Source organism: Chanodichthys erythropterus, chromosome 14 (assembly GCF_024489055.1).
Source record: "Chanodichthys erythropterus isolate Z2021 chromosome 14, ASM2448905v1, whole genome shotgun sequence".
Lineage (NCBI taxonomy): Eukaryota > Metazoa > Chordata > Actinopteri > Cypriniformes > Xenocyprididae > Chanodichthys > Chanodichthys erythropterus.
This window is the reverse complement of record NC_090234.1, coordinates 31,126,860-31,139,960: the sequence shown is the minus strand read 5'-3', so window position 1 is coordinate 31,139,960 and position 13,101 is coordinate 31,126,860. Positions and strand designations below refer to the sequence as shown.

At 36.3% G+C, this 13,101-nt stretch overlaps 1 protein-coding gene across 4 annotated transcripts in view; it reads left to right on the top strand.

Moving 5' to 3' along the window:
- Positions 1–12,828, top strand: part of nalcn (sodium leak channel, non-selective) — a 127,758-nt gene extending 114,930 nt beyond the window's left edge. For 2 of the 4 annotated variants that reach the window (XM_067408938.1, XM_067408935.1), the window contains 6 exons: positions 1,420–1,535; positions 2,834–2,991; positions 3,215–3,365; positions 11,276–11,425; positions 11,521–11,635; positions 12,674–12,828. In XM_067408938.1, coding sequence (XP_067265039.1) covers positions 1,420–1,535; positions 2,834–2,991; positions 3,215–3,365; positions 11,276–11,425; positions 11,521–11,635; positions 12,674–12,816 — 833 coding nt within the window. In that variant the 3' untranslated portion in view covers positions 12,817–12,828. The remainder of the gene's footprint in view (positions 1–1,419; positions 1,536–2,833; positions 2,992–3,214; positions 3,366–11,275; positions 11,426–11,520; positions 11,636–12,673) is intronic. The other 2 variants (XM_067408936.1, XM_067408939.1) reach the window with 1 other exon arrangement.
- Positions 12,829–13,101: the final 273 nt, after the last annotated feature.

Genomic DNA, 13,101 nt, shown 5'->3' with positions numbered 1-13,101 from the left:
TGAGTTTTGTGAGGTTACCATTGTGCTGGACAGTCTGTCTGCTGATTTTTTTGTGCAGGTGTCTTATGTAGCATAATTTCACAAAGCTAAAGTCATGCTGTTTTTGCTGTTAATCTTGAAATTATACAATAATTTAAATTAAAAACAACTGCTCATACTCATGTGCATAACATCTTTGTTGGGATTGTGATAAAAAGTTTTTGCCTCTAATATCAAAGAGCTACATATATTTTTTGAACAACTAACAAATAAATTTGCTTAAAAAAAAAAAAAATCTGCAACCAGTATCAGAATTGGCCAATTTGCTTCTAAAAAATTTGGAATTGGCCACGAAAAAACAAACTAGGTATGTCACTAATAAAAAAATATTTAAAAAAGCATTATTATAAAAATCTAACCTTATTGTAATTTAATAACTGCATCTGTAAAAACAAATGCAGTTTTAATGAGCAGTGTACTAGTTTTCTTGTAAATTATTTTGTTGTTCATATGGTTAATATTAATCAGCGCACTAAGGGTTTTTTTTGTTGTTTGTATTTTTTAATTAATTCGGCCCACACATGGTTATTTTTTTCCAATCCGGCCCTCAATTTAAAATGAGTTAGACACCCCTGGTCTAATAGATTCCCCTTTTTGGATTAAATATGAAACCGTTACTAAAGAAAAATAGTGAACATAATTATGCTGAGGACATGTAGTTTGAAAAGTGTGTAATTTATGTTGGTGCATGGCACCAGTGTTATTTCTTCTACTCATCAGTGCTGTTTCTATTGCCAAGTCTGTCTAACAGTTTCTATTCCTAATCTCCTCCATATTGCTTTAAAATATAGCATTCTGTGTAGAATTCAAATGGGTCCGATATGTTTTGTTGTCTGTGCCAACTCGCGCATATGATCCGCTCTGTGCTATTGTGTCTCTGAACCGGAGCAGAGCAGACTGTGTGCGTGCTGTGATGGTTTGCGTGACAGTAACATGAAACCAGACTTCATTCGCCCAATGGAAAGCATATTTACACTGAATCATTGAATCATTCTGAATCATTCCCTATCCCCTGTATAGTGTATGCCATTCACCATATAGAACATTGTAATTCTCTGAACATGTGACCGATTTCAGCCCCAGCTTCAGCGTCTATTTATAGTCTAAGGGACGCTTTAGATTCTAGAGAGCATTTGATTGGACAGAAAATCTGATGAGAAGCTGAAGTGCAGAGTAATGTCATCAAAATCGTTGATCCATATTGGCGGAGGAGAGAGACTGTACGTTTTGTCATTGTTGTGGAGCACACTAGCTTATAGATAACCTTAAGGCTAACATATTCATACTAAAAGCCAAAAACCTTCAATTTCATGGGGACTTTAAGCACTGAGAGCCTAGCTGAAAGCTAACCCAACCCTAATTACTTTATCTCCCCCTCAGCTATCATTGTGGAGAATTTCTCTTTGTTCTACTCTACCGAAGAGGACCAGTTGCTAAGTTACAACGACCTGCGTCACTTCCAGATCATTTGGAACATGGTGGATGACAAGCGGGAGGTGAGGAGGAGGAGGAGGAGGGGACGTGCCTGTGATCAGCGGCTGTCAGCAGGGATGATTTTGAGTTAATACCCATGTGTGCTCTCCGCACCGGCTCTGAAGCTGCAAATGAATGAATCACACGCATCGACATTCTCACCTCCAGAGTAATTGGAGGTTATTACTGCCTGTCACAGATAGTGAGAGGTGTTGAACTGTCATCTTCATTAGGAGGAAACAGCCTTATTGAGAGCAGCAGAGAGAAGTGCGTGCAGATTTGACCTCCCCCGTAGGATCAGTAATATCTGCTCGTGTATATGAGTTAAATGAGGCACACCAGGCATTTTCTGACCTTAATGAGTCAACCAGCAGTTCTGCGATCAGCTAGAAACACTTGAAACCATAAGACTGTAACAGCTGAGCACAGGAAGGACTAGGTCCATAATTAGAAACATGAGCTTTGGTCCAAAATCTAGTGATCTGCTTCGGTGTCATCCTGACTGTGATGGAACCTCGAAAAGCTGATTTGTAACGCTGCATTAGGCAGCAACCGGATTTTACTAGCAATGCGTTTGGTGATAAATTAAACCAGTCGAAGTAAAGTTCTTCGACAACAAGCTGCCTGCCTTTTTTTTTTATTTCAGCCAAACAGATTTTACATATTGCTACTCTAGCATCCTTTGTGGTCATGGACAAGTGACTGACATGTTTACCTGTTGTAGCACACTGACAGAGCCAAAACGCATCATCAGAGAAGTGCTAATTAAATGTCACTGTTTCGGTCAGTGATTTTTGTCCTCCAAAACTATTTTGGATGAAATCAAAAGTTACCAAAAAAAATAAATAAAAAAAATGCAGTTTTAGCCAGTAGAGTTTGTCATTAACATGTTTGTAAGCTAAATGCGCAATACTCTAATATGCATAAAATACACTGTGTATACAAATAATTTAGAATTTAATTTAGATTAAACTATTTATACCTATTTATATATATATATATATATATATATATATATATATATATATATATATATATATATATATATAATTTCTATTCCATAGTTAATCACAAAGCATTCTGGAATTGCCCGCTTTGCTAAGGATACGAATGATGCTTTAGAATTTAATAAAAGGAACATGCCTTTGATCCCTTAAAATGCTGTCTAGATAGGCAGCCTACTAGGAACAGAGCGATAGTCTGAGAATCTTCTTATAGTGCTTAGCTTTTTTGTTGTTGTTGCTGTTTGAGAAGGTATTTACTGTTATGACAAGTTTTCTGAAACCAGCATCAGCAATAGATCTGAATGATTTTGATACAGGGAGTGATTCCAACCTCTCGGGTGAAGTTTCTGCTCCGTCTGCTGAGGGGTCGTTTGGAAGTTGACCTGGACAAAGATAAGCTTCTCTTCAAACACATGTGTTACGAGATGGAGCGGCTGCACAATGGAGGAGATGTCACCTTCCATGATGTACTGAGGTTAGAAAGGACTGTGGTATTCATTATAGCACATTTTTAAGTTCATGTCATGACAAATCAAAATTTCCTGTTTTTGAATAGAGTTAGTATCAAAACTCTAATCTTCTTCCCCAGCACAAAAAGAACAAACCCTGAAAGGGTCAATCATTCGCTATTATGTGGTTCATATTGGTCCCTAAGCTTCTTCTGTAGCCTATTTGAAGTTGTTAATTGTGTGTTTCAGCATGTTGTCGTACCGCTCGGTTGATATCCGGAAGAGTCTTCAGCTGGAGGAGCTGTTGGCACGAGAGCAGCTTGAATACACTATAGAGGAGGAGGTTGCCAAACAAACCATACGCATGTGGTTAAAGAAGTGCCTGAAACGCATACGAGCCGTGAGTCCACACAAACACCATGGCTCTCACACTCCTGAGAGTCATGACATTTACCCAACTAAACTGAAAACAGTTGCTCCATTCACTCTACATCTCAATGTGTCCCAAATCGGATTTGATCTCACCCTGAATCTGACATTGTCAATTCCAATATGATCCACTTTAAAGGCACAATATGTAATTTTTGCCACTAGAGGTCGCTTAATCAACATTGCAAAAGTAACACTTCAAAGTTAATACCAAATCAAAACAAGTTAGCACAAATAATTAGTAATTGCACTAGCCGGAGCTCGTACTTGCCTTAAACAGCATAAACAAAGTTCACACAGCTAATATAACCCTCAAAATGGATCTTTACAATGTGTTCGTCATGCAACATGTCTAATCGCATAAGTATGGTTTTTATTTGGATATTTACATTTGATTCTGAATGAGTTTGAGGCTATGCTCCGTGGCTAAAGCTAACATTACACACTGTTGGAGAGATTTATAAAGAATGAAGTTGTGTTTATGAATTATACAGACTGCAAGTGTTTAATAATGAAAATGGGGGCGAGTGCCTATCCCCGCTAGAAATTTTACATTCCCAGAACATTCTCAGAATGTCCCCACTGGTGTTAAGGACGTTGCCTGGTAACGTTCCCAATACATTCAGAGATGGTCACAATGTGGAGTTTTTTTAAGGTTGGAGGGACGTTATTTGGTGGACCTTCACAGAACATTTAGGGAACCACATTTTATTTGGAAATGTTCTCAGAATGTCCCCACTGCCCTTATCAAAATTAAATTGAAAATTAGAGCTAAAATGACTTACAAAAGTGGCTGTTCAAACAAAAACTATTTTATCTTTGAAAAAAAAAGCTCTTTACAGGTAACTCCTGGATTAATATTATGAAACCTATTCTTTAAAATGCAAATCTCTTGCAGTAAATCATTAGCTGGCAACAACACACATGAACTAATGTAATTGTTTTATCACTGCATCAGCAACTACACAGTTACCGTAGCAATATGCAGTATAACATCAATGTTTCTGGTTCATCACTGACTGAAGCACAGGATCTACTCTCCAGCACAATGGTAACCTCACAAAACTCAGATAACAGAAACATTAAACACTAACAGATCTCTGCATCTTCACTTATTACAAATCACTCTGACTTTATTTCTTTCATACAAATCTTCTTTATGAGTGGTTGATGTTTTATCAAAATTTATAAATGTCACCGTTACGGAGGTAAGCACTTGCTTTAGTTGGGCTCCTGACCCTTGACATTTTAACCATATTTTTTTCTCCGTTTGTTGTAACTGTGTGTTTCTAAAGCATTTGTTACCAAAAAAAAAGAGAGAAGAAAAGATCAGATATATTTGGTTGGTCACAAATATAAAATATATATATTTTTTTCATGTTGTAGTTCTATGGTAAGACATAAAATCCTGTCCTGCTTTGACATTTTGAGAGCTTTTATCCTTATGCAGAAATTATTCAGGCAGGATCATGTAGATTCACACAGACATCAAGATTCTCCGTATGAACCTCAATAATGGTGACAAAATTTTCAGATAAGCAGGTTAACTTTGAACATCACAAAACAAGTACTAAAGTCACAAAAAAGATTTTTGTTTATTGTCACCATTGTTGAGGATCATACACTGATTCATGATGTCTGTTTGAGTCTAAGAAACACAGCTCAAAGCTCTACCTGTATAATGACTTAAAAAAAAAATAATAATAATTAATGCAAAACTAATATTTATAGTTTTTTACAATCGCTAGAACACATTTCTCAATACTTAGTTCACTTTTTCAAAATCTTTTCACACAGTTCTCCTAACCAACTTTCATCTTGGCACAGCAGTTCATTTCACATTCAAAATGCACTAAATCTACCAAAACACTTCATACATGTCTCAAATCAACTCATTCTTCCAGAACATTAGCAAAGGTTTTCACCCAGCAAACACACTTTGTCAGTCATAAAACATCGACCTTAAAAACACTAACATCAGTTAGCATTATACATGTTTTCTTTTTTTTTAAATTTCTTTATAACACAAGAATGACACTCTCTACTGCTTATAATTCACAGCAGTACATGTTACATGGTCCATGTTTACATTACAGAACAAAATTATTCCTAAGTTTCCCCTTTTGATTGGATGGTAATGAAATTGAAAAACGAATGCTTGTGTAGGTGTTCCGTTTCATCTAATTGTTTTGATAGTATTTGATTTTTTAGATTCAGAATATATTTCATAACTATATTACTATAGAAATGCAGCATATTTCTGTTGTATTCAGTTTTGTATTATGTTATTGTTTTGAACATAAGTTTAACAGTTTTGAAAACAGTATGTAAGCATGTGCAAATTGGCCTGTACGTACAAAGAGTTTTGGTAGTTGTTGTGTCTGAATGAGAAAAGAATTCATGAAATTTGAGAGATGTAGTCATTGAACGCATTCTGTGCCAAAGCAATGATAATTGATCCTCAGTTTAGCCCACATAGTCTTCTGTTGTGCTCACTGTGTGAAGAGTTTTGCAAAAGTGACCTAAGTATTGGGAAATGTGTCCTAGCGTCTGTAAAAAACTGTAATACACTCATAGTTTAGATTCTGGTGAAGATCCAGACACTCTATGATGACTGAATCACCAGCACTAAACAATCCAATTAATTTGATCAGAATTTCACTTGCATTTTTTTTTTTTTTGCTATAGCAAGTGTCTCTCAAGCACACAGTTAAAATAGCCAGAGAAAGCAAACGCTCACCTCCATAATGGTGACATCAAACTTTATTATTTTCTATAAAACACCCACGCAGAAGACAATGTTCTCATGCCCTTGCACAACTTGAAAGTTCCTTGCCTAAAAGTTCTCTAAAAGTGACAAATTCTGAAATTTTACAGAACATTTGGGACATTCCTAAAACGTCCTCCTTTTGTAATGAAAGTGCTGCAGTTTAAGGTTCCTTAAGCCGAGTTTTAACCGCGATTTTGGCTCGCCGACAGGTTTTGAGAAATCGCTAACAAATGCCCGAAATCACAGTTAAATCAGGCAAATAAGCAAAGACGCGATCTGAGAGAATTGTCCGTGAGATATTTGGCATGCTAAATATCTGGACCTGTCAGCGATTCAAAATCCTGCTGTGTGAAAAGTGTTCTGACTGAAAACTACATCGGCGATGACCGACAGCCAATGAGAGAGCAAGACACAGAGCAGCGGGGAGTTCGGGGAGGAGTTATAGACCACAATATCAGCGTCTCCCCAACCATTTCCTTTCTTTTTCTTGTTTTCGCTGCAAATCAGCACACAGGCAATTCGTATTGCAAGCTTCTTGCGGGATACCATTTTTAATAATAATCCCAGTCTCACGTGAGAACTCCGGTCTTGCACGCGTGATGTCACGTTGTTTCCTTGTCACATCTCGCGTTTGTTTGGTCGTGAAACGTAGTTTGCGTGCCAGACAGAGTTGTCGGCGATTCTTCCTAATGTAAAGTCATGCAGTGTGAAACCTTCTATCGCCGATCCATCGTGCAGTTTGAACACAGCAGCGACTGAATGCTGGCCAAGATAGACATGCAGTGTGAAAAGAACAGTGACCCGCCTACTTTGAAAATTGTGCAGTCTGAACTCGACTTTATATGGTTTCAGGGGGACATTCCAATTTGGTTCATTTTATGGTCACATAACAACATTACATTGAGGATATTTGGGACATTAACTGAGCGTTCCCACATGGTTCTCTGTTGGTCATTCAATAACGTTCCCGATATGAGTTTAGGGGGATGTTCTATTTTGGTTATTTTATGGTTGCGCAAGAACGTTACAAAGAGGACATTTGGGAAGTTATCAGAACGTCCTATAGTAATAGTCCCCTAAACATTCCCAGAACGTCCTGAATGTTCTGTGAAGGTCCACCAAATAACGTCCCTCAAACCTTAAAAGAACTCCACATCGTGACCGTCTCTGAACTTACCGGGAACATTACTAGGCAACGTCCTACACACCAATGGGGATGTTCTGAGAATGTTCTGGGAATGTAAAATTTCTAGGGGGGTAACCTGGCACCTAGTAACATTCCCAGAATGTTCAGAGACGGTCACGATGTGGAGTTCTTTTAAGGTTTGTGAAACATTATTTTTTGGACCTTCAGGGATTGTTCAACACCCTCTCGCTTGCTACAAGTGCCATTTGGAAGGCAAAGAGGTGTTGATAGTGATCAAGGCCTGTAGGCCAAGATGGGTGTACATTGGGGGTCTACGAGTTGTCACACCCTTAGTACAGCGGGGGAAGTTTTAATCTTCTGATTGGTCAGTTTGAATGTCTCACATTTGGGTTTCAATCACATGGTCAAGGAAGGGGTAAAAGAAGATTGTAACTATTGCTCTGTCTCTTTTTACTCTCTGCCTCTTTTTCTGGGCTTTATTCTTGGCCTTTTTTTACAGAAAATAATAAAGTTTGAAGTCACCGTTATGGAGGTGAGCATTTGCTTTAGATGGCCTCTTGATTCTTGATTTTTTTTTAACATTGTGTTTTTTTCTGGCTGCTTTAACTGTGTTTTCAAAACATGCATGTTATAGAAAAAAAAATGCAGGAGAAAGTCTGATCAGATGAATTCGGTTATTTAATGATCTTCATTCATCGTTTCTCTCCGGAGACTAAACTATGAGTCTATTAACTGTTAGGTTTTTTTTTTTCTTTTTAAAATACATTATACAAGTAGAGTTTTGAGCAATGTCTTTTAGACTCACACAGACATCATGAATCAGTGTATGAACCTCAACAATGGTGACAATAAACTAAAATCTTTTTGGTGACTTTAGTAGCTTGTTTTGTGATGCTCAGAGTTCATGTTTCTCTGAAAATTTTGTCACCATTGTTGAGGTTCATACGCAGAATCTTGGGCTGCGTTCAGTCCCGACAAAATGTTTTTTTTTTTAAATCAGAAACAGTGGTGCATTGAACATCCTGTTCAACGATGGCAGCTGAGAAGGCTGTTCTTTTTGAAGAATTTTCGGAGCCTGATGACATTGGTATAAATACACGTTTAATACTGCAAAATATGCTGTATGTTACAGACACTGCCCTTAAGTGAGGGGATTTGTGGAAACTGTGGTTCTTAATTATTGTGATCCAAAATTTGTCTTTGTTTGTGAAAATTTATGAAAGTATTCACAATACAATAGCAAAATATATAAGTATAGTATTTTTATGTTACATTAATCAGTGTCTAGCTTCTTAAGGAAAGGATATGGACCAGAAGACATTTCAATTAGTAAATGATATTTAGACAGACTTAAAGAAGTTCAAGATCTGTACTTGTGCTCTTATTATTTAAGTCATTTTGCCATTAATGTAAATAAACATGTGCAAACAATATACTTGCTCTTGTGAATTTATTTTGATGTTTATTACATTTACGAGCTGTTTCTTTAATACCGCATGGTTTATATGCATGTTGATGCTGATTGGGCGAACATTTTTGACACACCCACCAAACAAGAGAAAACGTATCTCAAACCTGTTACACACCGTTTCCAGGAAGCATGTCGTTCAACACGGAAACCGCAGCAAAACGTTGCGCACGGTTTGAGCTTGAATGTGCCCTTGATGTCTGTGTGAGTCTACATGATGGTGTCTGAATAAATTCTGCACAATGATAAAAATTTTCAAAATACCAAAGCAGGGCAGGATTTTATGCACTCATAGAACAACAACATGAAAGAAATACAACATTCAGAGATCAATGAATAAGACAACTGCATGATAACAACTAAATCCATTAGAATGTGCTTTAGAAATGACAATTACAACAACTGGAGAAAAAAAGACAAAACATCACGGGTCAGGAGCCCAACTAAAGCAAGCGCTTACCTCCGTAACGGTGACAATTATACATTTTGATAAAACATCAACACCTCATTAAGAAGATTTGTATGAAAGAAATAAAGTCAGAGTGGTTTGTAATAAGTGAAGATGCAGAGATCTAGAGATCTGTTAGTGTTTAATGTTTCTGTTATCTGAGTTTTGTGAGGTTACCATTGTGCTGGAGAGTAGAGCCTGTGCTTCAGTCAGTGATGATCCAGAAACATTGATGATCTGCTGCATGTTGTCTTATTTAAAGACAGTAACGGTGTAGTTGCTGATGCAGTAGCGATATTAGTTCGTGTGTGTTGTTGTCAGCTTACAGCAAGAGATTTGCTTTTTAAAGAAAAGTTTTCATAATATTAATTCAAGAATTACCTGTAAAGAACTTTTTTTTGTAAGAATTTAAGAAAAAATAGTTTTTGTTTGAACAGCCACTTTTGTAGTCAATTTAGCTCTAATTTTCGATTAAATTTTTTAAGTGGGGATGTTCTGAGAAAATTTCCAAATAAAGTATGGTTCCCTAAATGTTCTGTGAAGGTCCACCAAATAACGTCCCTCAAACCTTAAAAGAACTCCACATCGTGACCATCTCTGAACTTACTGGGAACATTACTAGGCAACGTCCTTAATACCAGTGGGGACATTCTGAGAATGTTCTGGGAATGTAAAATTTCTAGGGGGGTAACCTGGCACCTAGTAACGTTCCCAGAATGTTCAGAGACGGTCACGATGTGGAGTTCTTTTAAGGTTTGTGAAACATTATTTTTTGGACCTTCAGGGATTGTTCAACACCCTCTCGCTTGCTACAAGTGCCATTTGGAAGGCAAAGAGGTGTTGATAGTGATCAAGGCGTTACTAGACAACATCCTTAACACCATTGGGAACATTCTGAGAATGTTCTGGGAACGTAAAATTTCTAGCGGGGTAAAACAATCATACTAAATAGTGTGTTGAAAAGTTGTTATAATGTTACTCTGTGTGTTCGCTGATATGAGAGACTTGCTGAACTTTGCAGTAATCTAGATCGATATTGGTAAAACTGGAAATTGAAGGTAGCACGCATATGATGTAATTGACAGGCAACAAAATGACATACTCCGTGTCCTGGTTAAAATGACTGAATTTCTCAAGATTTAAACATTGGAAATGGTTGGAAATGTTTGGGATAATGTAAGTACACAAGTCAACAAAAAATATAACATTGTTCTAGTGGTTTTTGGATATTTTAATAATAAAAAAATGTGCCTTTAATATGTGTTTAATATGTGGATCAAGCTTTTTTTGCAGTGGGACCTAAACAGTCAGTTTGAGAATTCATGCAATATCTAACACCACAGATTGACATTAATACCACTTTTTTTCCAGTGAAATTCACTCAGACAACTTTTTGCAGCTTTATTTTCTTGTGCAGCTGTAAATATCACCAAAGACCGAATATATACCAATAGGCTACTGCTCATTCATATTACTCTGAATGGGAGAAAATGCAATTTGTAATATGGCAGAATAAGCCCCGTCTTTTAAATAAAAGAGCCAATCGTGTAAATCGTGTCACTGTATGTCATTGGAAATAATCAGTGTCCAGAGACACATGCTTGGAACTGCACATGCACATTGGCCGGACCAACCTGAAATATTTTTTAACTATTTGAGCATAAGAAACAACATAAAATGTGAGTTTGTCAAGCAGTTTTTGAGATTTCTGTATTTCATCATTCACATTGATAAGAACTGGACTTGTGTGTCCAAAATAGCTTTCTGGAGGCACTGCAAATATAGCCACTGAATGAACTGACTTTTCTTGAATGGGACTTTGATATCTCCTCTCACAAAGAAATGTGATTTGAGTAGGAAATGAACATGGCCATAGTCAAAGCTATAAAACTCACACAGTGATTGGATCACTGATATAACTGCTTATATTCAGTTCAATTGCTTTTATTCTCATTGTGCAATGGAATTAGTCCCATATCAGCATACTGGCACTGTGATAGATTTTAATATTACTGAATGAAAACACTGACACCAGCTTCCTTCTTCAGAAACAGCAGCAGTCATGTAGCATTATTCTCAGTCTGAGAGAGAGCCAACAGCAGGATCTCCGACGCCTGCTGAACCCTCCCAGCATTGAGACCACCGTCCCCAGCGACGACACCAACGCACATAACCAGGACAATCCCACTCAGCCAGAGGTAACCGTACTAGCGTCTGTTCTTTAAAGATTTTGTGTTGTCGAGTCTTCATTCTAATGAAATGATTTCAAATGGTTTTCCTGGTTCTGACCCAGCAGAACAGCGGCCTGCAAACCTTACTGAGCCCCACCCTGTCAGACCGCAGCGGCTACCGGCAGGACTCCGCCGACCGACCCCAGAGGAAGCTGGGACAGTGGAGACTGCCTGCAGGTCTATACCAAACTTTATATACTTTCACTATTACACATGCTTGTTACATTCACAAAAGGATTGATTTTATGATAAGCAGCTAACAAATGAGGAATAATAATAACATAATAATAAAAAACACTTACAGGTATTATGGCTAGACAGTTAATGTAACCATATTACAACAATTTCCAGAAAAATTAGGACATTTTGCAAAATGCAATAAAATCAAGAATCTGTGATTTGTTAATTCTCTTCAACCTTTATTTAACTGACAAAAGTACAAAGAAAATATTTCCAATGTTTTCATGTTATTTTCATATTATGTTATTTTGTAAAAATGGAAATTGCAGCAAATATAAAATATATTGTTCAAAATGTTAAAAAATATATATTTTAAATAGACATTATAAGTTATTATTATAAATGATGTATATAAGATGCATTAATATAAATATTTATGTATGAAAATTGCAGCAAATAAAAAATATATTGTTCAAAATGTAAAAATAAAAATGTGTAAATTTTTTACGTTATTGTTATAAATGATTTATATATAAGATGCATTAATATAAATATATAAAAATAAAAAAATGCAGCAAATATAAAATATGTGGCTCAAAATGTAAAAAACAAATTTTTTAAATATACATTATAAGTTATTGTAAATATTTATATATGATTATTTACATATAAGATGCATTAATATAAATATATAAAAAAGAAATTTGCAGCAAATATAAAATATATTGTTCAAAATGTAAAAGTAAAAAATATTATATTTTAATTATATATTATAAGTTATTATTATAAATAATTTGATATAAATATTTTACAATGAAAATTGCAGCAAATATAAAAATATATTTGTTTCTACCTAATTGTTTTTGGTATAAACAATTTATCGAATGTCTTCCCAAGTTTCTCTGAATGGGTTTGAAACAGAACAAAGACTTGTTTATTGTTTATTATTCTATGTGTTTAGTATTCTGCACATTGATGTGTGTGTGTGGCTGGTTAACCGGTGACTCACATCACAGTCTTGTGTTTGTCCCACAGGCCGCACAAGCGTGAAGTCCATGGTGTGTAAGATGAACCCTGTGAGTGACGAGGCCTCCTCAGGGTCTGAAGTCAAAAAGTGGTGGACTCGTCAACTGACAGTGGAAAGTGACGAAAGCGGCGATGACCTTATTGATATTTGAAGCAAAACCGCTCACTAATTTTCCAGATTTCCAGAAAGGATCTTTTGTATTCGCTTCTTAGCGTAAGCCGCGATCCTTTGTATAAGCTTCATGCAGGTGTTTCTACGCTGCCTAAAGCACCACCTGCACCCGTTCAATCCACCTTTTGCTTTTGCTAAAACATTAATACCGGTTTTAACCATGTTAATGTTCACTCTAATGTGTTGGAAAATTTTCACTGAGCATTATTTTGTCAATGGGAAAAATGTATGATGAAAGAGCAGCTGAAAAAAGTGTCCTCAGGAA